General features: G+C 45.4%; 1 protein-coding gene and 1 long non-coding RNA gene across 3 annotated transcripts in view; one reads left to right on the top strand and one right to left on the bottom strand.

Moving 5' to 3' along the window:
* Positions 1 to 10,380, bottom strand: part of LOC115528094 — a 67,523-nt gene extending 57,143 nt beyond the window's left edge. For both annotated transcript variants that reach the window (XR_003973134.1, XR_003973136.1), the window contains exon 1: positions 10,240 to 10,380. This is a non-coding gene — a long non-coding RNA (uncharacterized LOC115528094). The remainder of the gene's footprint in view (positions 1 to 10,239) is intronic.
* On the top strand, positions 4,320 to 25,588 carry LOC116738416 (SET-binding protein-like). Its single transcript, XM_032595475.1, has 2 exons — positions 4,320 to 4,432; positions 24,726 to 25,588. The coding sequence occupies exon 2, from the start codon at positions 24,897 to 24,899 to the stop codon at positions 25,401 to 25,403; it is 507 nt and encodes a 168-aa protein (XP_032451366.1). The 5' UTR covers positions 4,320 to 4,432; positions 24,726 to 24,896; the 3' UTR covers positions 25,404 to 25,588.
* The last annotated feature ends 2,333 nt before the right edge of the window (positions 25,589 to 27,921 follow it).

Raw genomic sequence — 27,921 nt, 5'->3', positions numbered from 1 at the left:
CACAATAAGTGTTGAGAAGCACAACGTTAGATAACATTAGCTCATTTTCCAAAAAAGGTGAGACTCAATATTCTATATGAACCCCAAAAGTGGAGGTGACTGGCTCTGAGCATGTGATTATACATTCTGATCTCAACTTCTTATAAAGGAAGAATGGATGGGTTTGACCCTTCTTTCTACCATTAGCTTCAGAGTGGTGAAAATGACATAACCTATCCTTGTACTTTGAGCCATACCTTACTTGCATACATGCCCTTTATCTGGTTCTCAAGTCATGTAGGATCATCTTGCAGATCTTTGCAGTATCTCTGATGTGGGGCCTACGGCACGGAAATGGGGGTTTCATGACGGCTAATTTACAGGCCAGGTATATGGATGTCTACAGCACAAAACAACGTCAGCTATTTGGTGATATCAGAGGAACATTTCTTCTTATCCACACTTGTGGACATTGTCCATTCAAGACACAGCTCAATTCTCAACAGTTTTATCTTAGGTTGGAAAAACAGGTTACTGAAAAAAAGTGTATGTGTGCAAAGGGGAGAAGGAAATATATATATATATATATATATATATATATATATATATATATGTATATAATATTTGTATATATTGTATATTATATATATATTAGACAATAAATATGCAGTAATTCCAAAGAGGATATGGTTTCTGACCTCACCCTAGTATCTGCATCTGTGCTCCATGAACTTTGTAAGTGTCTCCTTTTTGGTATTTCCCTGTATTAGATGTAGTTAGAAGTCTGCATACCAATTTTCCCCACTAGGTTGTGAATTCTGAGTTGGAATCTCTAGTTGTACTACCATTGTGTCCTGCACAGTCCATGCTACATAATTATTTGCTGAACGACTGAAAGATGTTATCGTTGGAGACTGTTTAGAACTAAGAGATATGTGTTGTATGCATGCCCATCAGCTGTCAGGGTGTCCCATTATTTTCTCCAGGATCCTGGGGGCCTGGGAATAGGTTTCCTAAAATTACATAGTAGTAATTTTCAGACTGACTTCTTTACCAGCTTCAGATTTTTTTGTGTTTTAGGGTCCAGTTCTCAGATAACCAAAAACTGCCCTACTAGGGAAAGAAGGAATTGCTGTGATGTTTAGCCAGGATTTGAATACAGGTCCTTTTATATCAATAAACATATCATTCAGGTATGGGTCTTTAGTTTTTAGCAATACTTTGTTATTATATACTAAATATTATTATATATTAAAAATTAAAAGTATATCCAAATATATGTAATATATATTATGTGTAGGTGTATATATACATGCATGTATACATGTGTATATGTATATGTATTTTATATATTAATATATAAAACAAAGAGGGTTCCCTTTCCCTCCCCTTCCTGTAACCTCATAGGATTGAAAAGATGAGCTACATGCAGGGAAGGAACATTGGACAAGAAGTCAAGGGACCGAGAGTCTATTCATGGCTTTGCCTTTACTTAGTGACTTTTAGACAGTCCATTGCATCTCTATCCCTGTTTTCCCAGCTTTAAGATAATGAGGTTTGACTAGGTGATCTCCCAGGTGAATTCCCAGGTAAGAACTTCTCAGGTGAACTTTTCCTGCACTATAATTCTGTAGACTTACTTAGCAGCTATTATAGTGAATTTTTAATAAGGCATGTGCTTCTTTGAGCTGCTCTTCAAAAAACAAAACAAAACAAAAACAAAAACACACACACAATAAAGGAAGGAAGACCCTGTAAATATGCCTGGGTTGGAGAAGGGCAGGGACTTGAGCAACAAGCTTTAGTTCTGGATCTGAGGATACCAGCCAGCCATATGCTCATGGGCAAACCCTTCTGATTTCTGGGGCTCATTTTCTCCATTTGGAAAGTGTTGGAAATGGCCCACATGCTATCTTAGTCCTCTGTGGGCTTTGGTATAGGATTTCAGAAATCTGTGTGCACAAGGAAATGGGCAAAGGTCATCTGATTACAGAGAACGGTTGTTTTGACATTGTATTTTCTGCCTTGATCTCTACTTCTATCAACAGCTCATTCTGCCCTGCTGATTTTTTTTTTCCAATTAAGCATTACTTGCCCACCAATAACAATATTCCAATATAAAGGGTAGCTGAAGACCTATTGAAATGCTGTCACAACAGAGGTCTTGCAGTGATGAGTAACAGAGGACAAGTCTGGGGCCAATCAGAACCTTCCTCTGAAACAAAGAAGACAGCAAGGACACTTGGGTCAGAGGCAGGTGAACTATCTTTTCAGAACCAGACTGAAGCTCATCCAGGGACGTGAACCAGGAGAGGAGTTAGGGGCATCCTCCCACCAAGACGCGGTCTCCCTTGTCCCCCTTCACTGCAGCAGTACTGTGACCAGAGTGATGAGAATGAAGACCCTCTGTGGTAAAATGCAAACCAGCAGTCGACCAGGGTAGTCAGTGGCTGATGTGGAGGGTAGGGGGACATCCCCAGTCATTACCAAATCAATTCCTCAATCCAAATGTTCAAAAACGCCTGTATAGAAGGGAGTCGTCATAGTCCTCCCAGAATCTGAGTTCTGAGTACACTCTACCCAGAGGTCTTTAAGAAAAACCTTCCTCAAATCTTGAATCCTGTGTCCTATATTGTGCTATAATACAAATGTCCCTGAGGAGTTCCATTCCTCAGTTGCAAGTGAGTTGCTGGAAAAGCTCCCTTTTTTGCAGCCCAAATACAAACATTCAAAGGGATTAAAATGCCACCATATTTTGTATGAACTGAAGATATTTCATCTTATTCTTTCCACCACCCTAAAGATGGAACTTGCATGCCAACGTTCATGTGCATTCTCTCCGTGTCTTTCCCTTCATCAAGTGTCCAATTTTTGTGAATAATAAAAATATGCACATAAGCAACTGAGTGCATATACGTTGCTTAACAAAATAATAAAGTAAAATAATAAAATAAAATAAAATAAGGTAAAATAAAATAAAATAAAATAAAATAAAATAAAATAAAATAAAATTAAATTAAAGTAAAGTAAAGTAAAGTAAAGTAAAATAAAATAAAAAAATAACCCCCTGAAAGTGAAATCTAATTGCCAGGTTAAAAAAAATGCACCCAGTTTCCAGAGCCTATCACATCTCGCGCCTCGTCGCGCTGCTCCCCCCCAACACTGCTCCTGTTGTGTCAGATAGTGGCAGTGTTGAGCCCGGGAACCCGCTCCGAGCCCGCGGTGGTCCCCGCGGCCGCCCAGTCCCCGCGTCTGTCTCCGGCGCGCAGGAGCCACTGGGCCGCGAGGGCGCTGGGGAGCGGGAGGGGCGCGAGGGGCGGCGAGGGGTCACCGGTCGGCCTCCACGAACTGTTTTCCTCCTCCCCCAGCAAGATCCCACTCCCTCCAATTGATCGAAATTCACCGAAATTCACCGAGAGAGGGAGGGTGTAGGGAGAGGTCGCTCGCTGGTTACTGGCTGCGCCTCCCCCGGCTCGAGCCGGGGAAGCGGCCCCCGGTCCGTGGGGCGAGCTGTGTGGGCGCCCGCGCCCCCTCCGAGGCAGATCGCGGGGTGGCGGTCCCCGCTCGGCTCGCCGCGCTGCCGCTCCGATCCTCCCCCCTCCCCCGCCCGCGCCCTCCCCCTTCCTTTCACTAGGACTCCGGGACTCGGGAGAGGGCGCGGGAGGCAGGCACACGGGCCCGACCCCACTCCAGCGCTCGCCGGGGACGCGGGCGGGCGGCGAGGGGACGCGGCGGGGGCGCGGGGCGGGCGCGGCCATGGAGCGGCGGCGGCGGCGGCGGCGGCAGCACTAGCGACCGCGGGCGGACGAGCGGGCGGGCAGGGCCGCCCGGCGCCGCGGACCGAACTGCACAGCTCAGCAAAAGCGCCCTCGCCCTCCGCGCGCCGCCTCCTGCGAGCCCAAACCCGGCAACATTTTTTAAAGCTCCAATCCATCCTTTGAAGAAAGGGGGGGAAAAATAGCATTGATCGGAGAGACTGAGATATATATATATATATATATATATATATATATATATATATAATTTTTTTTTTTTTTTTGGCTCCTGCTAAAATTAGCCGGGCTCGCCGCGCGCCTGTGTGCGAGTGTGTGCGAGTGTGTGTGCGTGCGGGCGTGTGTGTGTGTGAATGTGATTACTCCAGGACTCCTCGGGCTCCGGAGACGCCATTTTCCCCCTTGATATCTCTCTCCATAAATCGGTGGCGCGGCGGAGGCGGCCGCGCCGGGCGGGAAGCGCGGGGCCGGCCGGGGCGCCCGCCGCTCGCCGCCGCCTCCGCGCGCCCGGGGGCCCCGGCGCCCCCCGAGCGAGGGCGGCCCGCCCGCGGCTCGCGGTTTGACAGATGCTCATCGCCATGGAGTTGCCGCAGCAGCACCTTTGGGGGCTCGGGCAAGCGACGGGAGCCGGGATCTGAGCGAGCACCGGGGCCAGCGGATCCGGAGCCGCCGGGACATGGGTGAGCACGCGCGGCGACCTTGGCCCGGGAGCACGGCGCCCAGCCTCCCCGCGGCGCCCCGGGCCCCCTCACGCCCGGGGCCGGGGGCGGTGTGTGTGCCCTGTATGCAAAAGTTAACGTCGCCTCGCCGGGGCTTTGACTTTGCACCGGGCGGGAAGGGGGAGACGGGGCCGAGGGGGCGGGATGCCGGTCCCCGCCAGGCTGCGGAGGATGGGCGCGATTCCGGCCCGCCCGCGGGTGGGCAGCGATGCTGGCTCATTTGGAGTGGCCCGTTGGCGGCGGCGATAGTGGAAGCGTCGGGCTGGAGGGCTGGTCGCTTATTGAGTTTCGCCTAATCTGATTCCCCCCCCCACCCCCCCACCCCGCCTTTTGCACCCTCCCTCGGTCCTGCCGCCGGCTGCCTGGGCTGGCGGGTTTGGCGTTGGTGGAGTGGACTCGAGGGGGGGAGGGGGTAGGGAAAGAGGTGGGAAGGCAGCAGGATAGGTAGACATATATATTATTTTGGGGGGTCTCTTTGTAACTTGCAGGTTAAGTGGAGCTAGAGAGCTACATTGTAACCTAGTTGGATATTTGGGGGGGGGGGGCATGTATCAGAATCTAACGTGTCGTTAATAGAAAGAAGAACAGGGAAGAAGTGGTCCAGCCGGCGAAGGTTGGTGTGTGCTTGTGTTGTGGCTGTGTGTTAGTCTTTCTCTTAAAATCTTAATCAATGGATCTGAGTCTCTGTCTCGTGCTCTCCGGTTTTGGGACTCTGAAAAGACAGGAATTCCCTTAAAAGCAGACGAATGCCTTTTTTTTTTTTTTTTTTTTTTTTTGAAAGCACGCATTGTGTGTGTTTCTAGAGGAGCCCTGGGCTTGAGAATTAACGGCAGGCTTCCCCGTTCGGTGGTTTCCAGTGGGAAATCACTCCGGAAAGGGAGCCCTTCAGTATCGATTTATTGTTTTTGTCTTTCAAACCATTATCTCTTTGGCTAAAATACTGTCTGAGAAGTTCCACAGAGACAAAGTCAGGTAAACTGGACTGGGCAGATCTTTAGCAAGATGGTGATAACGGTGATGCTGTTTGGGGTGTCTGTTTGTGATGGAAGCCTTGCTGGGTAATAGCAATTTCTGATCGGTAGAGCATGCTGCTTCTAAAAAAATAAGTGACTGCCTAAATGCTGTCTTCCAGTCCCCCTCCCCTACACGCTGAAAACACCCCTCCTCCCTTGACCCACACGCTTACAACAATTCTGAAATCGGATCCAACTGGGAATATTTTCTTTGGAGATCGGAAAGTTGTGCAATTGGAAGTAGAAGATGAGGCTAGAGGTACTGGGGGAGTTGTGGGGAGGGGGTTCTTATTGCCCCCTGATGCTGCATTTATTCTTTTTGTGTGTCTGTGTGGGTTCTGAGGGTGTGTATATCCATCTGAAAGGACTGTTGAGGGAAGGATTTCCGATTCGTTTCCGCTTCAAATAAACTGTCCTGATAATCTCATGGTTGGCGTCTAATACTAAAAGGCCAATTTGTGTGTCTCTTTATCGCCTCAGAAACTCTTCCAAAAGGGCAGTTTATTCTGGAATTCTACAACAGCTACTTTTCTTTCCACGCCCTCACCCCCTACCCTCCACTATCCACCCCTTTCCCCCTAAAGTTCGGTTGGAGTCCGTGGTCTTTAAGGAAATCTAATACTACTTGTTTTTCAATAACATTATTTTTTTTTGTTCTCTTCCTTTTCATTCCTTTACTCTGTTTCCTGTTTTTCTTCTTTTCCTGTAGATTCATACAAAAAACTAGTTTTATAAAGTAGCTGTCACTAAAACTATCTTGCTGTTGGGGCCCCACCTCTTACCCTCTAGTAGTTCACTGAGGTAAATCTGATTTACCCCCATTCAAACTCATCTTCGTTTGCAAACGTGTGTGTGTCTTGGGAGGTGGAGACAGGAGTGTAGTAGAGAAGAGGGACGTAGAGAGGAAGGGTGTTGTTCTGTGCAGGCCACATCTGCAACACTGGGGCCAGACCTGGACCCTCTGGGAGAGTTTCCTTTGCTCACCCCAGTTAGATGTTGTCTGGCTGGGATGGGGAGGCGGGGCCAAACTGGCCAGGGGCGTGTGAGGGAGGAGAAAGTTTGTAGCTCTTTAAAATGTAGCCAGTTTACAATCCCTGGTCATTCCCTCCGCTTTCTCCTCCTTTCTGTGGCTTCCACCATCCCAGACTCCCAAGACTCCCGCGGGGAGGCTTGATCTCTTGCCCTGACACGGTTGTCCAAGGCTTCAGAGTGTAGCTGAAGATGTTCTGCTTTCCTCTGTGCTTAATGGGATTGCCTCCTACCAGAGACGGGCGTTAGGACAGATCTGAGGAGTGTGGTTAAGCACAGAGTATTTGTAAACTTAGAGAAGGTGGTCTAAGAAGATAGGGAGACCAGGTACTCTGAAAGTGCTGCTTTGCACTAGATCTCCCCTCCCCCAGTAAGAAAAAAATTCCTCGTCTTGGGAAGTAGAATTGGTGCAAAAGCTGGGCTGTGGGCGCTGCTAGCCACTCTAGTAACCTGAGCTGGGCTGGGGGAGGAGGTGGTGAGGGAATGTGATCGGGAGCCAGAGGAGGGAAACGGACTCGTCTCCCGGAGTTGGGAAAATAGACGTGTCACTGGAATAAACAAACTGGAGATGGGGGAGGGGAGGGCTTGTAGTGAACATAAGGGGGAGTGGCTGAGAAGCAGCGGTATGGTAGGAGAGGGCCACTTCTGGCTTAGGAGAAAATATCAACTGCCTTATATGTTCATAAATGGGCTAGGCAAGTGAAGGGCTGTAATCCGATCTTTTGTACGTTAACATCATAATGTTACATAGGAAGACGCTGCTGGGCAGGCCCAGTTCTGGACTTCACACGGGGGAATCCTAGGGGTATCCCTGAGTGAACCTAGGAACCTCTTTGGTGCCATCAGGGCTTCTGGTCATGTACTCACATTATTCACAGCAAGCTACTTTGTAAATCACCTAACCTCAGTGAGGGTTGGGAGACAGAAAACAGTGCGTGGAATCTTTGTAGAATTTTGTTGAGAAAGGTAGGTGGGGAGAGGCAGGAGGCAGGAGTTTGCCGAAGAAGAAATAAATAGGTAGGCATTTCCCCTGGATCCCTGATTCCCTTTCTGCTGTTATCTTGACTTTCAATTCCATTAGGGGCCGAATCAATACTTCTCTGGCACAAAAATATACCTCTAGGAGAGTTCTCTCAAGCCAGTCATTATTTTTAGTTGTACTTCAATCTCTGCTTCGAAGCTTCTCTGTAATATGCAAAAGGAGGAAGATGAGAAGTGGCTAGATGGATGGGATGTCCTTTCTTGATTCTTGCAGAGACACTGAAACTTGGCTGGGCCTCAGCCTCCCAGAATGCCAGTTTTTCCCTTGGAGACTTGAAGTTTTAATTGAAACCAGAAAGCTATTGAAGGCAGACCCAGCCAATGAAACCTTGTTTTCTCTCTGCTCAGGAATGGGAAATAAATAATTTTTTGCTGATGGCATTTCAAGTTGCTTCAGTTCTGCCCTTGCCAGAAGAATGGGGTAAATTATTATTAACACATTAGCATTGTCAGGAGTAGCAGTGCCTTAAAAAATGGGATGATGTTATTGAGTTTATTCAGGGACCCACTGTGTGGGAGAGGTCTATGGGTGGGGGGCCGGTGGGGGGCAGGATGGGGGCTGCTCTTGCCCTGAAGTGGGACAGCCCTTCCCTGGAAAAAAGGAAGCCTCACAGAATCCTTGCTGCATACCACTGTGCTTGGTCCTTGGGTTCTTGCAATGAAGGGAACAAGTATCCAACTTCACTCCTGTTCTGTGGTCTATTATGAAACCTGGTGAGCTTCTCAAAATGGTTGAGGCCAGGATTACTGTCGTACATGTAGACATAGGTTTAAGATTCGTCTAGAACTGTTTCTAAAGGCAACCCTGGTATTTCACCAAATTTTTATCAAGCTTCAGTCACTTTCATCAACCTAACACTTGATAAATGCAGAAAAGGAAACAGCAAGGTGTCCACAGAATGTACTACTTCATGAATTTGGGGGATAGATGCCAATCTAAAGTTTTGTTTGCTGCAGGTTTTCATTTCCATTTTTCCTTAGCCTTCAACTAGATTCTGATGCCCACTTAGACATACCAAGTTGGGGCAATATGAAGTTTGGGGGGGGAACTGGTAACCTTAGATGGCTGAGTGCAAGTTAGTGGGCCCTTAGAGTTCTCAAATGGAAGTTCCAACCATCTTTCAAAGTTTCTGGTCAGAGCAGAGTCCCTTTCAGAGTGTTTTTTTTTTTTTTCTTTTCCTTATCCATAGAGGATACCCTCCAAAGTTGAAGGAACATTTTTTTTTTTCAATGGCCTTTGGCTTAGAAACTCCCAGTTGACTTCCTATCCGGTTCAGAGCAAATGATGCCAGGGTGAAGCAGAGAGTGTGAACAGCCCTGAAGTCCACAGAACACCTGGGGAGGAAGCAGGCAGCCCTCCCAGGAACTGATGATGGATTGTGATCAGCAGACCCATGAGAAATAATCGTAGGTAAAGCCAGCTGAATTGACCCCAGGCAAGCTGAGGCTTCTACCCTTCCAAGTGTTGGGGAGGGATAAGGATGAATGGTAGTAAGCAGATAACAGGTGCAGAACTTTGCCAGCCTGGAGAAATGTTTCCCTTACCCAACTTCTCCCATCAAAAGTACTCCCTTTCATATGCATAGGTCTTTGTTCTTTTCAAGATAGCTTCATATCACATCATCCCCCTTGATTCTTCTAAGGAGGGAGGCCAGATAAGGAGTTTATCCCCAGTCAGAAGATGAGGCAATTGACATAGTGACTTGCTGAAATGACACAAGGTGGTGGCCCACCTGGGACTGGATGGCTGTGTTAAAGTGTGAAGAGCATTACACCTGAAGTGACAAGATCTGCTTTGGATCCTATCCTTGCTACTTCCCAGTTAAATGGCCCCTGGCAAGTTATTTAACTTCTTTGAGCCTCAGTAACCTAATCAGGAAAATAGGGATAAAGATGCTTAGCTTGCCTACTTCACAGGCATTGTAAGGATTAAATAATACCAGCTAATTTCTGTAATTGAACTCTGAGAGGATTTCCATGCTGCCTCCTGGAAACTGGTGCCTGGGATTATTGTCACCATAGCCCAGAGATTAATAACCCTTAATAACCCTTTGGTGTGACCAGAAATGCCAACAGGGGCCCTTGTGTTCTAAGACAGTCAGGGAATACTTGTTTTCTGTTCTTGAGTTGACTCACAAGAAAAATGTGTGTGTGTGTGTGTGTGTGTGTGTGTGTGTATAAATCAGTTGAATTATTGGAGGCCTTGTATATGTCGTGCATATCTAAGACTCAAAGTCTCAGATAAGATGCAATTTAGACTCGCAGGTGTATAGGCACTCAGGAAATGCTCTTAGCATTAGGAATGAGAAGAAGAAAAGAAAAAAGATACGAAGGTGCACAGAGAGTTAGGGCAAGCTGGAGAGAGTGAGGGGGAGGTTCTCCATAGGGAGCCCTAGTGGCTGAGCAGTGACATTCAGGACAGTGTTTAGCCTCTCTCAAGAAAAGAGCTCATAGCAAGATTGCCTCTGTCCCAGAGAACCATGTAGGTTGTCTAGAATCAGGAAAGCTTTTCACAGTCCATTTGCTCCCTGCCTCCTTTAGATTGCTTCTCTTTCTCTCTCTCATGATTCCCGGCTTGTCCTGTCCAGCAACCTGCACTAAGCACCTGGTAGTGTTCTCCAGTGAACCCCATTTTACACAACACTGGCTGGCTTCTGCTCCCATCAGACTGGTTTCTTCACTCACCTTGGGCCCTCTGTACAGGAGTCCACCTCTGCACCTGAGTTCACTCTTTGTTTCTGCCTCCTCTCTGGAAGGTGTCTTGATTGGTCCCTTTTAGTCAGAGCATTTACCTCTTAGGATATCAGACCAGCTCTCAGCTCTGCACCCTGGTCTCTAGAGCACTTCAGGTATAAAGCACTTGCTTGGCAACCAGCTCATGCTGCTTTGCTGTTTGTTGTCACTACCGCCCTAGGCTGTGTGAATCCTTAAAGAAAGGAGCCAGGTTTGCCCACAAAGCCCTGTCCCTACTTAGGAGTGATTTCTGTTGCATGCATGAATCACAGAATTTATGCAAAGATAGGATATTAAAAGTAAATGTTGTTTAAGGTATACCAAAGCTCTGCACTGTCAAGCAACACAATGAGGGCCTCTTAAACAAAGTGAATAATAACCACTTATGTTAATGGCTTTTTATACTTTTGGCCATCTTTCAGGGGCAGTCACCCACTCTGTTTCTCCCTCGAAGCCTAAGAGATAATGATGTTTTACCACGTGCACATCCTAACAGTCACTGATTCACTCATTCATTCAATCATCAAATATTTATTAAGTGCCTACTAGAGGCTCATTGCCACACTAGCACACATAGCTCTTGACTTTCTCTGAAAATTCCGGTTGCATTTTTGTCCACCACACTTCTTTTGGTACTTAACCGTGCAATCTTCTTTGTTACTTTAATCCCAGTGCTTCCCTGCTCCTCGGTGACAGTGAGGCTGGCCGCACTGGAAAGGAAGCCAGAGCAGAGAAATGTGCTCAGTTCCGGGAAGGGCTCCTGAGAGGCAGACTGTATGCTGGGCTGGCCACCCGTTAGCGTATGATGGGGGACACCTTCTTAGCTTGGGGCACCTCGAAGTGAATGAGGTTGGTTGCTATGGATGGAGGGGACCATTCTGAAATTTTGTGATTCTATAGCTAGAAGTGTCCTAGGAGTTTTGAAGCTTTTTTTTTTTTTTTTTTAAAGCTCAGAGCTTCTCAGACCCATTTAATGGCAGCCCAGCAACCATCCAAACCAATCCCACTGAGGAGTTGTGCCTTTTGCTAAGTGCTTGCTGTGGTAGAAGAGCTCTAGAAATGGAAATAGGGTCAGCAGAAGTTCCCCAGTTAGAACCAGAGAGCCAGACTTGGAGGACAGGGACAGGGAGAGGCTGAGATGGATGGTGAGCTAAGTGTGAAGAAATATCATAAAGAATAAGATAAAGAATCATGTGGAAGGAAGAAAAAGATTGATTCTCTACATCTTTTTTGAATACTGGCCCCCTTTGGTGAGATAACTGAGTGGAGTAGAGGGAGCTGATGCAGACAGTTTAGAAAACCTGGAGTGTAATATTCCCTATCTGGGCTCTGCTACTGCCTCCTGTGCTAAGTAAGCATCTGGAATCTCTGCTGTGGCTACTCCACAGCCCTCATGGATCTGGGGGGCTGGGTGCTATTTTTGGGCATGTAGGCTGGGCACAGGCTATGCCTGTGCTTCTGGGATGTCCTCTTCATCCCCACAGCAGAGTCTGTCCTGCATTGGCCAGGGTTCCATAACAGCTGGTGATTGGTTTCTGTGCATTTTGAGGTCAAAGGGAACGATCCCCAGTTTGTCCGAAGCCAGAAGCCTCTGTGATTTGGGGTGGGGTGGGATCAGGAAAATTGTGCTTTGATCTGAAGCCCTCTGAAAGTTCAGTGGGAATTCTTACCTACTCACCAAGGAACACCTGGTTGGATATTTAGGAAGAGGGAGGTTCTATAAGCTACCAAGACGTGGCAGTTACTTTTATTCTAGGATTTACTTGGGATAGGGGGAAAACCAGGCAACACTATTAGCCTAACTTGGTGAAGAACAATTTCTTCATTTTTCCTTCTGTCTGCCAAAGATTTGCAATTCTGTCAGTAGAAAAAACTGCTTGGGTTTGAAATTGGGGTTAGAGCTTGAGAGATGGGAAGACTGGAGATGCTGAACTTGATGGATCCAACATAGTAGCCTGAGAATGCTCATCAGAAGCCGTGGGGCACCATTGTTGTGTTTGTAGCAGAATAATGAAATCTGGATGGCAAGTGCCTTGCAGTGGTTAGTGGCTCTTTCTGTGACCTATTGTTATTTGAGCTATGAGACCTTGATTTTTTTCAGTATTAAATTAATACTTAATTTGGTTAATAATGGTGGCTAAAAACAATAATATGATGTCAGAGCCATGTGGGCCTTCTTTCTACTCATCACTTTGTTCTCAAGAGCTCACTTACAGTGAGTTTTTTGATCCACAAATATCTATTAAAATCTCAACATTGCTGCTGTGTGAGCCATTGTTCCTGACACTTTTCAGTGGAAAAGGTCCATGAGACATGGCTTTTGCCCTTGGAGAGTGGATAGTATATCTGTAGAGACATGCATAGCTCAAAAGGAAAGCTTCAGTCTGCAGCCAAAGTAGGAGTATGATCTAATGGAATTATGCTATTTGTGTGATCAGGAGCAGTCGGGGAAGGCTTTGAGAAGGATGTGGTGTTGGGTTTGACAGTAGCATTGGAATAAGGGGATATTCTTAGTGGATAAAATAGCTTTGGCACAGGAGCAGAGGTGGGACAAAGTTCAAATGTAAGTTTGGAATTACCACACACACACACACACACACACACACACACACACAAATGGATGCTAATCATCAACAAGTACTGCAACTGGCAGGAGCAGGGTGCCCCTTATGACAAGGTCCAACTGGCTGATACTGAGGGGCTGATCACCCATAGGAGGCATCTTGATGGTCTGAGGACTTCTCAGTGGGAAGGACAAGGTCTCTAAGTTGGACCCAATCTAGCTGTCCATAGTTTTCATTCAAACTCATTTTCAGCCCTCTGATTCAACCGACTTTGTACGCTCATTGACATTTAAATATGAATGTGATGAGACTCTGATGGGTGCTGGGGGTGGGGAGGCAAGGACACCAAGGGATGGAGAGGACATTGTCTCTGCCCTCAGTCTGGTGGAAGACTTCATAAGAACTCATGAAAGGCAGCTATCTAAGGCTAACTGAACTGTATTGGGAGTGCAGGGAAGGCCAGAACCGCTGGCATCGGACAGATCCCAGAAAGCTTCAGGGACTAGGTGGGGCTTGGGCTAAGTCCTGAACAATGGGACAGTCTTGCATAGGTTCAGATCTGCAGAGAAGAAGCTCAACTTGAGAATAAATATAGAGGCAGAAGGAAGATCACTTCTCAGAGACCAGGGTTCTGTGGAATGTCAGATGGCCAGACAGATGAAATGGGGGTCCTGTGAGAAAAAGGCCAAGGCTGCATGTTGAGATGGGAGCCATGACCAGAGTTTTCAGAATGCCAGGGGAATAGATGTGAGGAGCAGAAGGATGTGCCAGTCAGAGAACTTTCACACATAACACACAGGACAGAACCCTGACATCTGACTGTCCCATCTACCATTGGTATTGTTAGCTACCAACTCTTCAGTCTGGTATTCAAAAGAGGTATTTTCAGAACAAAAAATAAAACTATATACGAGCATTTAGAATGGGAATCAGCCACTCTGGAGAATAAAAATGCTCTGATACTGGCATTTATCAACAGGAGTTTAATGTATAATTGGAGGAAAGACATACAAGTTTTGGTAACAATGTGGTATTAAATGGCAGTTCAAGATTCCTGAAGGAGAAATATCATAAAGGAAGGGAATGGAGCTAATATTTGTTTAGCTCTGGTATGCCTAACATCTCCTTTGTGGAAGAAGCACAAGCATGTAGGTGTCAAATTATACTTTATGTTCAAATGACAGTAAGCAAAGTGATTGTGGAATCAGATGGTTGAGAAGTCGAGGAATTTGAATTAGGACTGAACAGGTAGTGGGGTCAGAATTAGAGACCCTTGAGGGAAAAACTGTCGAGTTTATTATTTGTTGGATTGTTTAGTTTATCTCCATTGCCTTCACGTAAGTCTATCATTTTCATCCCCAGTTTACAAATGGCACGGTGGAGGACCAGAGTTTAAGTGGCTGCTAACTCTGGGTATTTGAAGACGGGTGGCATGATGAGTGAGTGGAAAGCAAATGACATTTGGAGTCAAAGAGCACCATCTCAGTGACTTTAATTAATTTCTCAACTCCAGTTTTCTTTTCTTTAAAATGGGCACATCTCAGGGTTAAATAAAAAACTTAAAGCACTCGTTATATACTAACTAGATGCATGTTAAAACGTAGGATCATTTTCTTTGCCAGGTGGCTCTCTCTACTCTATTTGGACAGGAAATACTATGACTACAGTTACTTCTTACATTTTGCCGTATTTCACCTTTTAGGTGCTATTCTGCATATGCTATTTACTGTTGTCTTTGTAAAGTTTGGTGAAAAGACTTGGAGGGCAGGTGAGAAAACTGATACTCAGGATTTGGAAGTAAAATGAAAAGTCAGGTGGCAGACTGGTCTTGGAGCTCGTATCTGTAGAAGTAGCTAGGGGTATCACTTTGTGTTTTAGAGACATTATCATGTAAATGTAAGAGTACAGGCTTTGGAATCTTATAAACCCTGGTTTTGATTGTGGATCTGGTGTAGGTAATATGGGCCCTTGGGCAAAGTATTACCCTCTCTGGGCCATTATTTCTACATCTGTAAAATGAAAATAGGTCTTCTGTATTGCAGGGCTGCTGTCTTGATTAAACTCATAATACCTGTTGAGATCATTGGTTATATTTACCACCTCTCTCACGGTGAGTGTGTGCTTTCCTCGACTGCATGGAGAAACACAGGCAACAGGTGATATGCCAGAGGTAGAACTTGCCCTACGAACCTGGGGATTGGCCCAGCCAGAGCTATACAGATCTCTCTCCAGAGGCTCTAAGGCTCATGCTGTTGTGTTGTGTTATTGGTTCCCAGAGGAGGCACTATTTTTGAAGCTAGAGCTGGAACTGTTGGTTAATGGAAAATGTGCCAGCCTTAGGCCTCAGAAGTTTGATTCTGCTTCTCTCCCTATCATGGAGATCCCTGAACACAGGGACTGATCCTTAGTTTTGCATGAGGTTCAGTCAGATGGAGCCATAGAACCAGCAGGATCTAGAAGGAAGTTGAAAGAACCAGCCCAGACTTTGAAGGACTCTGGTTGTCAAGTTCAGGAGATAAGGCTTAGCAGCTGAGAATGTCAGAGCTGAAGGAGCCACAGTTTACGTTATTGCACCCCTTCATTCTGAAGACAGGGATGGGGAGACCCAGGGAAAAAAAGGAACTTGTCCAAGGCCACCTAGCATCAGATGGCAGAGCAGGGAATTGAGCCTGTAATTTGTGACTAAACCAAGTCAGTTTCCTCCATAAGACAAACTGGGAAGAAGAAGAAAAGCAATAGTCAAAACAACAGCAAACACTTAAGTTACCAGGTGCAAATTGAACTATTTGTATGTGCTTCCTATTGTATAGGGAGATTGGGGAGGTTGGCCTCCAACCCCTGTCCCCTCAGGCTTTACTTGGGATCTGTGAAGAGAGGCAGCAATTAGCCAAACACTAGCTTAAATGACACAGGCTATGGAAGTAAATCAAATTTAACAAAATATTTGAGTGTCCACTATGGTGATCCCAACATGTTCTTTCATAATTATCTTATTTAATCTTCAATTACTTCTCAAAACAACCCTTGAGGTAGGATTATAACCCAATTTCCAAATGAGACTTGAACAGTGTAAACATATTTTCTAGGAACAGTTACTAAGTGGGAAAGAGAGGCTAAGTAATCTAAATATGTGTCATCAGATTGGTGCTGCTTCCATTCTTCTTTTCAAGCGGAAGCATAGCTTGGACACTTGCTGTTGGATCCTTACTGTGTATGCTCATTGTGCTCTGAACTGTGTCAGAGATCCATGTAAAACCCAGCTCTGACCCTTGTGGAGTTCCTGGTCTGGTGGGAGAGAGAAATAAGTACATGGAACATTGCAGTAGTTTGCCAAATGCTCTGTAGCAGAATGCTCAGGGAAGTGAGAGCAAGACCATCTGTGAGTGTAAGTGTGTGTGTGCGTGTGCGTGCGCGCGCGCACGTGTGTGTGTGTGTGTGTGTGTGTGTATACATACAAGAGGAAAGGAATAGAAAAGGAAGTTTCAGCCGGCCTTCATGAAGAATGTGAAACTTGAGGCAAATCCTGAAGAATGACTTAGAGGTTACAGTGTGGAGAGAGGAGAAAGGTCAGCTGGAGGAATTAGTAGGGAATCCCATGAATCAATGCAAATCAGGGGACTTTGGGGAAGCCACAGCTCAGCAGACACTGTTGGGGAAATTGGTGGGTACAGAACTCAGGAGCAATGCTTGGAGGAGGTGATCTGTGGATAGGAAGGTACCATCCAGATATGTGGTATAAAAAAGCCACTGAGTCTGACCTTCATTTTTCACTGTAGACCACTGGTGTGTTTGCAGGGTTAGAGAGAGCCATGGTAGCAGAGCTATGTTGCCCTCACTGATTGAGAGCTGGGTAAGGGTTGGGTCACTTGATCAATTTATCAGAGTTTATGGTGCATTTACTCTGGGTATTTCTGCAGCGGGAAGGATTTCAGGGGCAGATCACTCAGAGTCATGGGCACCTGAGTCAAATGGTGCTTGGTGGCCTTTGACACATTCTCTTATTCAGCATTTCCTCAGTGAATGATTTGGAGTATTGCTCCATGGATCAGGAGCTGTGCCAGGCTCTGGGGACTCCATGGTGAGCCAAATAGACTAGCTTTTACCCTCAGGGGCATACTGTCTAGTGCAGGAGGAGGTGGGGTGCAGAGTTGCACCCATGAGTGGCACATGCATTTATAAAATATAATAAAAGCTAGTGAAGAAAACCTCTGTGCTGTTAAGGCACAAAATAGGGAGTCCTGATCTGGTTGTGAAGCTTGGGGAAGTGCCTTTAGACCTGGGGCTGAGTAATGAAGAGGCATTATTAACTCAAGGGGGCTGGAGGAGGACCCTAGGTTCATGCCAAGTCTTTCAAATGGGAAAGGCCACTTCTGACTCCCCACCTAAATACCTTAGGTGACATAAAGAAAGATGAACACTGGGGGCGCCTGGGTGGCGCAGTCGGTTAAGCGTCCGACTTCAGCCAGGTCACGATCTCGCGGTCTGTGAGTTCGAGCCCCACGTCGGGCTCTGGGCTGATGGCTCAGAGCCTGGAGCCTGTTTCCGATTCTGTGTCTCCCTCTCTCTCTGCCCCTCCCCCGTTCATGCTCTGTCTCTCTCTGTCCCAAGAAAAATAAATAAACGTTGAAAAAAAAATTTTAAAGAAAGATGAACACTGAATCACCTCCAAAACCAGTCAGATCGTGACTGGTTTAAATTCTCTTAAAAGAATTTGAGTAGGGGTTCTTATAGCATTTTAAAAGAATTTGAGTAGGGGTTCTTATAGCATTAGGCCAGTGAACCTAGGTTAACATACATTAGCTTCCCTATCTGTAGTTAGGTGGGATCACATTCCATCCTTTTACACCCTTTGCCTTCTAAGATCAGAAACTCCTAATTTCTGTCAACTAGAAAAATAGGCAGTCATCCGGTCTACTGCATGGGCAACTTTAATAAGACAACTGAAGATAGTTTCCTCCCTACCATCATTATATACATATCCTCAAAGTCTATGGCTTTCAGAAACCAAATGGAAAAGTCTGAAGGAGGGAGGTTTGAGAGGGGTGGAAGCAGGGCATTGACTTCTGGGCAGAGATTGCTCCTCAAGTTCAGCTCTGAGGTGGACACAAAGAGCCCTTGTCACAGTGCATATTGGGGATTTCAGCTCTTCAGAATTTCAAAGAATCTGGCAGAAGAAGCCCTCATCGTCCAGCAAAACAGTAGTAGGTAGATGTCTACTGTCAATGGTGTTCTAGTAAATGCTTAACACCCTGTTCTGCAGATTTGTTTTGAAGCCATTATTTGTGAAGTTTGCTAATTCCGGTGGTGTAAACACTCTTACCATAGCCAATTTTCAAACTACCAGCCTGACCCCATTGAATGTGGAGTTGGGAAGAGAGACACAGGATAGGCTCTCAGGATCCCCTTGAGGCTGCTGTCAGCACACCGCCATTACTGTTCAAGAGAAACTTAGATGATGAGATCATTGATAACAGCAGTAGCGCTGAGACGAGGATTTGATTGCCTTCCAGGTGGACTGAAGGTAGAGTCAAAAGCTGCCTGGTGCTTTTTCTGTAGATGAACACTACCTGGTATGACTCTCTTCTCCTTTACAGCATGAGCAAAGAGCAAGAACCAACAGGAGGCCTTAGAGGGAAAAACACCCAAATAAGGTAAAAGGAACAGTATCATGAAAATTATTTACTACAACTGCAAAATAAGAATTTCAGGAAGCTGCCAGACATCTGCAACAGGAAGAAGCATGACCGCCGGTGGGATAGGAGCACAGAGTCACAGGGAGGGAGTGTGCAGAGATGAAAAACATCAGAATCAGCTGAAAGGAAGATGAATGAAGTAAAGAAAGCCTGCAGGGAGCCAAACTGTGTAATAGCAGAATTAAAAATCTGCAATAGAGACAAAGGGAACACGGAAAATAGAATTAAGTTGGTATCATGGAGGGTAGTTTGGGGTTTGCTCTCCCACAATGCAAAATCAAGAAATAAAAACAGTAAGAGAGAAAATGAGGGAAATGGAAAACATAGATGGGAATGCTAAAGTGAGGATTACAGGAAAAACTGAGAGAGAATCCAGAACCATTGAGTAGAAGAAATAGTTAAAGAGGTATGATCGCAGGGGATATTCCTGCCTCTATAGATCCAAAAGGCTCATTGTGTTGTAGGAAAAATAAAAGGAGAGGGATCTGCACTGTACTCATTTTGTCATTCATAAAATTCTAATACAATGGAGGAAAGATCTTCAACTATAACAGCGTAAAACAAGTTGCCTACAAAAGAAACAAACCAGACTGGCCTGCATTTTCTCTTCTGTTATTTCAAATGTTAGAAGACAGTCTACAGAGTTTTGAGGGGGAAATGTTTCTGGTCTGAGGATTATGCTTTTACAGGTAAAGATGGAAGAAATGATTTATGGGGATTTGCAGGACACAGAGCTGAGGTGGGGCTGGGGGGGGCACAGAAGAATTCTGTGAGAGGGGGAAGGTCAGGAATGAGGCAGGGGACTCTTGTATATTTGTAGATTGTTTGCCTTTAAGACCATATGGGATGCATGTTTTTAATTTTTTTTTAATAAAGAGCATGTGTAGTTCTATTAAAAAAAAAAAAGATAATAGTCATAACCTAATAAGGTAGACCAGGAAGGCATTTGTTCCATCTTGCTGATGAGACATTGAGGCTGAAAGAGGACTTATGAGGGCTCCTACTTGACAGAACTAGGTACGGAATCCACATGTTTGACTCCTGTTAAATATGCCAAGGGCTCTGCCAGCTCCACCATATTGTCTCTTTGGAAGGCAACAGTCCAGCTGATGATGGCCTGCATGTGGGTGGTGCCGTGGGAGCAGAGCAGATGGGAGAGGTGGATGATGTTGGGAAACCCAGGCTGTGTTGGGTTGTTCATTTATTAATTCAGTCAACCAGCATTTCTTGAGTGTTCATTATGTGTTGGGCACAGTGCTAGGCATTGGGACTGCATGCATGAATAAAAATGCAACCTTTGTATATTCAGAGACACAGAATAGTGATGTAAGGGAGAAATACCTTTAAACACAGAGTAATCGTGTTCATTGGTCAAGGCAGGAGATAGGGGTAAGTACATACATTAGGCAAAGCCTAAGCCCATCAGAATCATCTGGAAGGCTTGGGAAAAGCCAGAGGGCTGGACCCCACCCTGGGAGCCCTGATTCAATAAGTGAGGCTCAAAAATTTGCATTTATGCTGCTATACTCTGGGATTAGTAAGAGTTACTCAAGGCTTCAGGATTAGGAAAACTTCTTCCATCTTGCAGATTTGAACGGTAGAGAGGATGCGTTCCTTGGGACTCATTTGGGTTCTGAGACACATCTAGCCAACCAGGATTCCCCTGATCCCTGAGAGAAATAATTCTGAAGGTCCACACTATCTAATGTGGAGTGTCCTCATAGGTCTGTGGCTGTGCAGGGTAAAATTAGAATCTTGTGTCTGGAAGAGACCTTGTTCTATTCATTGCTGAGTTAAGTGTGGAGTAAAGAACTCAAAGCAGCCTCTCAAATAGTCACTGTAAAAGGGAGAGCCATGGGTAGAGGGCAAGTTCCTGGACTTCTCCCCCCGTGTTCTTTCCAAGTACATCACCACCCTTCTTGCCCCTCTGTTTCCGTGGGACGTGCTGGGCAGTTATTTCCTAAGCAAGTTTTATTACTCCTGTGCCCTGACACCAGGTCCTACAGGAAGCCACCAAAGAGTTAACTTTATTTGGACTAGGAGCCTGAGCCAAGTACAGAGTGTCCATTGTGCACCCGCCCCCTCTGGAGGAGTCGCTGACTGCTGGAATGTGACAAGGCAAAAGGTTTTCACCTTGCGTTGGCTCCTCTCCTCTGTGAGTGCACAAGTGGGTGCGTGTGCTCACGCTCACATGTTGGCAGGGGTACACCACAAGAGAACTCTCAGTTGTCTCCCAGACTCACCAAAAAAGTGAACGGTGAATTTGGGGTGGCAGGTATGTGCTGGGAGAAGGGAAAAGGAGAACAACAGCTTTGTGTGCTGGGGAAGTAAACAGACAGGTTAGGTTTCTTTGCTCTTCACTTTTGAAAGCTTCTTTATTTTTTTAAGGTGAGGGGTGCATGTGGACATGGGGGGCTAGATTATAATTCTCAGCATAGGCAGTGAATTTCACAGAGGGCGCTTGGGCTGGCAGAGCTGCAGTCAAAGTAGTTGGAACCACAGGACTTTGAATAGCTGTCAGGGGGCTAATTCATTTTCATTCAGAAAGAACTTGAAGCCCTTCAAGTACCCAATCCTACACTCCGTGTTGAAGCAAATGTAAGGGTTGTACAACCACAGTCAGTCTTAGCCTGAGACTGAATTGCGATTGAGTAAGGAAAATAAGATTTGTGTGCTCGAAACAGCAAGAAGACGATGCAAGACTAGTATTTAGTGGCAAACTATACAGCTGGGTGCAGTGTAAGTCAGGCCAGGGAGTGAATGCTGTGGTCCAGAGTTTATAAAATGTTGCCATGAAGAAGTGAAGGCTTGGGCATGACCTTGAACTATGGAAAGGTTTGGGATCCGTGTGTTTGCTTGTTCATTCCTTCGCGCGACAAACATTTGGAGAGGACCAGTTGTATGCCAGTCATTGCATGGGTCGGTAGAAGGGGATATAAGAAAAGATTCTATAAAAATACCAAGGTGGAGAGAATTCTGTGTTTGTAATGCCACAGTGGAGACTGGTTTGACTTGAAAAGGCAATGCAGGTTGGTGGCTAATGAGCCCTAAGACTGGATTCTTAAAGTGAGACCGGTACAGAAAATCTGGAAGTGATGTGTTCGTGAACATTGAGATGATTTGAAACTGTGTTACTGTTTGATCTCTGTTATTTACCATGTCATACTCAGACTGCCCTGGTTCGGGTCCTCATGCCACAAGAATTGAATTTCAGTTGAGCCTCCTTATGGTCCCCTTGCCTCTAATATCAGGTTCCATTAATTCACCCCTTACACTACATGCCAGAATTATCTTCCTAACGCGCAGCTTTGATAGTGCCTCTTTCCTACTAACATCCCTTAAATGGCTTTCCATTACCTGTAAGATAAAATCTAGCTCATTAGCATAGCATTCAAGGGTGTCCTGTGATCTGGTTGTAACCTTTTATCTCCAGCTTTAACTCTCACCAGTCCCCATTTTGTGCCACATCTCCTGGCCAAGCGTCAACTTTCTCTTTCCTGAGCGTGACCCTCCTGCAGGCTCCTGCTTCAGGCCTCCCTGCATGCTGTTCCCTCTGTCTGCCATGTTTTCCTTCTTCCCACTCCACCTGTTGAAGCCCCTGAAGGTCAAAGCCATATTCTGTGCTCTCCTTGAAGCCTTCCTGTGTAGTTTCCCATCTGTTTCTCTGTACCTCACTGAAGCGGGAAACATTTTCTCTTCCCTTGTTTCTCTTCTTTACTATAGGACATATAAATATCTACTTTGTTGTAGTTGTTTTCCCAATCTCTCTTCAAGAATGCGAACTCTTTGAAGAAAGGGACTGTATTTCAGTTGTTATCTTAGGATCTTGACTGGAGGAGCACTGAAAAATAAATTGTTGAATTTTCATTTTTTTTGTGGACCTCTCACAACTTGAGTTTTAAGTTTCAAAATGTTGTCTTCAACATCAATTAATTCATGATTTATACCATTCAATATAAGGAACTCTGAAGGGAATTTTTTTTTAATGGGAGAGATTTTCTTAATAATATGCCATTTCACACTACTATCCATTCCTCTAAAGTTAGATTTCATCTTCTTTTATCACAGCACAGAACCTGCGATAGACATTCAGAGGTCCAGGTGGATTTGGTTTAGGTTAGGAACGTTTAATGGAGAACATGGCTCACTTTTTTGCCCTGACACAAGAATAACTTCCTAAGTACGTACCAGGGGATTAAATGTCACATTGAAGATTCCTGCCAGAGGAGGCAAACCACTGAATACTACTGCCTTGTGAAAACATGGCTTGCAGTTTGGATGGACCCGGGGTACGAGCCGAGAAAGATCTACTGGACAATTGGTGCTTGACACACAGGGACACATTCTAAGGCATCTTGATGTCTCATCAACAGCTAGTGTGGTACCTGACAACCAGTAAGAGGGGCCTCGATGAATGTTGGCTTGAATATGACTTTTTAAAAATTATATAAAGTTTTAGGAAGGTAGATCAGTCTGGATGACACAAATAATCTTACAAGTAAAAGAAACTTCAAGTATCACCTGGTCTAACTGCCCTCCCCTGCCCCTAAGTGGGGACTTTGTCCCTTCTGTAGCCTGGGGCACAGGTGGCTGCCCAGTCTTCTTGTGACAGATTCGGTGAAGATGCTCTTGCTCTCACTAGGGCAGCCTCTTCTCTTCCAGAAATGCTGTGTTCCTTGGGTTTTCCCCTTAGAGGAAGCAGTTGTAAATGTGTCTTTCTGCAGGGCTGAGCGGTTTCCAGGAGCCGAGTATGCTCCTGGGCTTCTCTGGGGAGCAGAGAATGGCTGCCTTGCTGGCCAGCTTCCTCACACCATGTCAGCCGAAAATGTACTGATTCCAGAGGGAGAAAAGACATGCCCGGTCTCCAGGCTTCATTTTTGGCTGTTCTCAATGTGTCTTTGCAGTTCTTAGGCATTTTCTGGCGGGCACATTTGCTGGTTAGTACCTTGAATTGCTGGGCTCCAAGGTAGAAGGTGTGCAGTAATGTCTTCTGCCGGGAAACCCCAGCCCATTGAGCTATTTAAGGCTTGAGTGTGATCTCACCTACAGCCTAGGGATGGAAGAAGATAGTGTCTTGAAATTTTGTGTAGCCCTGGGGCTCTCTGTTTTCTCTTGAGGATGAGCACTGCATTTCCTTTGGGGTCTTGAAAATGACGAGTCTGAAACTGGGAATAATGGGACATACAGTGAATAAGGGTGAGGGATAGTTTAGCTGGTCCTATGATGGTCTGAAGAGAACCTGACTGATGTTTCTGGTTTCCTCTGGAAGGAAGGCAGACTCAAAGACCCTGGGGGTGGGGGGTGGGGAGAGTCATTCCTGATACCTCCAAAGGCCTGTGAAATGCTCCTTCTCTCTTTTTCCCTTTTTTGTTGTCATGTGGACAGAATGCCACTTCATTTAAGGACCAGAAAGGGAATTAAAGCTGTCTCGAATGGCTATTTTTATCTAAATAATTGATAATGATTAAATATCTTTTGTGTGGACAGAAACATTTTTAGTGATTGTTTTGTATTAATCACAGCATTAGAAGTGATTTTCCACTGAACTCTTTATGTTTTCCTCTTTCAAGCCTGCATCTAAGCTTTGCATTTGTTTTAAGAAATAAAGCTAATTTTGTGTAATTGAAATAATTTACCATGGAAGATGATAAAGAAAGAATGGTCAGGAGGTTAGCTAAATGTCCTTTCAACCAGACAGCGGAGGGCGGCTCAGGGGTTGTGTTCAGCTTTGCAAACTGTTCTTCACATGTCAGAGGGAAGTGGTGCAAGAAGCCAGCCAAACGTGGTTCCCACAGACCTGCCTCAACACTTTAGACTTCCCTTTCGTCATGGTTGGTTTTGATGGTGACTCAGCTAGCTGTGGCTTCAGTATAAGAAACTTGTAACTTTGTATTGAACTGGAGGACTGGCTGCTCCTATCTTTATTCTTGGGCCCATAGCCAGAAAAAATAACCATTCAGTGAAGGGCTGTGTGTGTGTGTGTGTGTGTGTGTGTGTCTGCATAATATAATCCAATATAATCCAATTTGGGGATGTGCATGTTCTGGTTTGGTTTTTTTCCCCATCTTTTTTTTTTTTCCCCCCTGATGCCATAGATTAGGGGGAAGGGGCTTCTAGAACTTGAGTTACTTTTGAGGTCATTTTCCTTCCTGCCGTGACTAATTATCTCTCTGTTTCTCAGTTGCAGATCTGACCTCTTCTGAACACTTGGCCGTGTCTCCATTCCTGGGACTCTGAACCCAGCAGCTGGACCACTTTGTCCTTGGGATTTCGGGTGTCCTCGCTTCTCACCTTTCCCTTTCCCCCTCTTCTCTCCCACCTCCTGAGAACTCCTGAAGACTGTAGGATTGTCATGGAGTCCAGGGAAATCTTAAGCACCTCCCGGCAAAGGGGGGACGAGTCGGAATTCCTGCCTGTCTCCTCAGCCAAGCCACCGACTGCTCCCGGCTGTGCAGGAGAATCTTTGCTCTCTGCTCCAGGACCTGGGAAGGGGATCCCAGTGGGCGGAGAACGCATGGAGCCAGAGGAGGAGGATGAACTGGGCTCAGGGCAGGATGTGGATTCCAACTCAAATGCAGACAGTGAGAAATGGGTTGCAGGAGATGGCCTGGAAGAACAGGAATTTTCTATCAAGGAGGCAAACTTTACAGAGGGGAGTCTGAAGCTGAAGATTCAGACCACCAAGCGGGCTAAGAAACCCCCAAAGAATCTGGAGAACTATATATGCCCCCCTGAGATCAAGATCACCATTAAGCAGTCTGGCGACCAGAAGGTGTCCCGTGCTGGGAAAAATAGCAAAGCCACGAAGGAGGAGGAAAGAAGCCACTCCAAAAAGAAGGTAGGGAGCCCCGTTTTGTAGGGTTTTTTTGTTAATTCATTTTTGCCACACACACCCCCTCCCAGCTATTAAAGGTCTGTTTGATTATTACTTATTTATTTTGGAATTATCAATCTCTTTGATGGAACACTTAACACCCTCCAGAAGAAATGCCTCTGATATCTTGGTACAGTGTCTAATTTATTATTATATCTTCTACCCACATGAAAATCAACAGCTACTAGAATTATAATTCTGGAACATTTCTATTTATTGTGTAGCAGCCTCTTGGGTAGGTCAGACCTGGCTAAGCTGTGACAAAATTAGAGGTTTTTTTTTCTTTTTTGGCTTTAATATTTGCATCTGTTATAGTTAAGCGTGGGATATGGAGAGTTTTGGTCAATCAGAAGAGTCAAGAACCTTTATAACCTTCTTTTGGTTTCAACCACCATTGTTAAGCCTGTCTAAAATAGGCAAGTTAATCACTGGACTAAGGAAGTCACTTTCATAGTAATTTAGTCCAGTAGAAGGTGAGAGATCATTGCTCTGAAAGCCAGTGGTGAGCCCTGGAGCTCAAACTGGAGAAAGAAGAAGGGGCGGATAACTGACCTGAATCTTTGTCTAACACATCACAGATGTTTTGAGATTGGGTATTGACTGAACTTGGTTGGTTGTCACTTTCCTCCTACAGGCCTAACTGGTGGAAAGCAGCCCTCTAGGTGATTGGTGGTGGTATTTGGTTGGGAATGAATGGGACCAGGTTTCATCGTAATTATATCACAGGGGGTTACAGTGACTTCCCTTCTTGGGTGGGGTATGGCACTCAGCTATAATAGCAGAGGACTGCCCTAGTCTCGAAAGCGTTCCAAAACTCTCTGGGGCTTGTAAATGCCTCTGAAAGGAGCCCCCTTGTTGACAGAGGTTTTGGGTTCAGGGTGGTAGGAGTTCATCAGAGTCTTTGTAACTTTCCCCCACATCTTATTTACTTGGGCTCTAGACATGATGGATTAGCTAAAAATAGCACAAATGAATGACCCTCTCTCCATTATGGCTCAGAGATAATCTGTAGCATTTTTTTTACTAGTGGTTTTTGAGCTTTTCTGTAATCATTTTCAGTAGAACTGCTAGGACTCATGTTTTTTCATTGGTGTAAGCCTTGTGTCCTCCCTCACGCTAAGTGTTTGGGCTGATATATTGAATTTAAAATCCAAAGACCCGGATGAGGGGAGATTTTTCTGGGTGACCAGTGCCTTCTGGTTTGCTCAGATTATCCCAGTTTTAAAACCAAAAGCCCTGAAGCCAGGTACCCCTTCAGTCTTGGGCAAGCCAGGACAGTTGGTCATCTTATTTTAACCTTTGGAATATAAAATAATTTTTAGAAATTGGCTTGTTTTCACAGAGCACAGAGGTTGTGCTTTCCTTCCCCTGTCCCCATTACAAGTTGCAGTGATTTCTGGGGTTTCTGTCATAAAAGATTACCCAAGTGCCTTTGGAAACTTTTGAAATTCTTGCCAGAAAATGGAACAGTTCACATTAGGCTCCACTTGGAAAGTGAGGCTTTGCTTTGGAGTTGGGTCTCTTCAGCTTTGAAAATGAGTATCTTTGTCTGTGGCCATTGAGATGGCCAGTTCTTTGTGCATTGTTGGATTTTTATGTGGGTGGGCAGTCTCAAAAACTGTGGTAACTGTTTTCCCTCCATCCCCATCACTGCCAGGGTTTGAGCAACAGCCCACAGTTTGGGGTGTGCAAACCCAAGTTCATTATCCTAGAAAGAGCTACGTTGTCCTGATCAGTTATGACCTTCCATAAAGCCACAGGAGTGTTCCCAAAGATAGTCCTCTGCCTCTTGGAATGCCCCAGAATAAAACTCTGGAATTTGTGACATGGGGATGATTTAGAAGCTGCAGTGTGCAGTGGACCTCCATTCTCATTTCTGAAATTCTCAGGCTGGTCATCATTAACCAAAAAGCTGGATGCCCTTTTTGTGCTTTATCGGAAAGAGAGGTGACATCACTTCTCCCAATGTGTGACACCCCAAGTGAGTGTTTCTAAGTCTCAGAAATTGGAAGGGAGGCAAAGGGAGGGGAAGGACTAAAATTCAGCTCACAGTGTTGTGTTATGCTGGTTATGCTGACACTGTAATGGGAGTATCTACAAAAATTTTAAATTGTTAGGGGCTTGCTTCATACTCTGCTTCTCCATCTGTCCTAAATTTATTTATGCCTAGAGCAGTTACTTCCCAGAAATGAATGAATAAAGTTATCAGTACCGAGTCTTAATCACTTGATAGATGATGGAAACGTTCTCTGATCTCTATTGGATTAGAATGTTAACTCTCTTACTCTCCAGCGCTCCTGTTGTTTGGAAAAGAGGGAGTTAGTAAAAGCTGAAGTTGAGGTGGAGAGGTAGGAACCTTGCTTGCTGTTTCAGGGCCATGAACTTGCAGAATTTACTTATTTGTAGGAATGTGAAACATGTGATCAGTAACTTCGGACGGGGGAAAGGATGAGGATGGCATTTGGTAAGCAACAGATCAGAGTCTGACTCCAAAATCCAGTCT

The sequence above is a fragment of the Lynx canadensis genome, chromosome D3 (assembly GCF_007474595.2).
Source record: "Lynx canadensis isolate LIC74 chromosome D3, mLynCan4.pri.v2, whole genome shotgun sequence".
Lineage (NCBI taxonomy): Eukaryota > Metazoa > Chordata > Mammalia > Carnivora > Felidae > Lynx > Lynx canadensis.
Note: the sequence above shows the minus strand (reverse complement) of the source record. Positions and strands in the feature narration are given on the sequence as shown.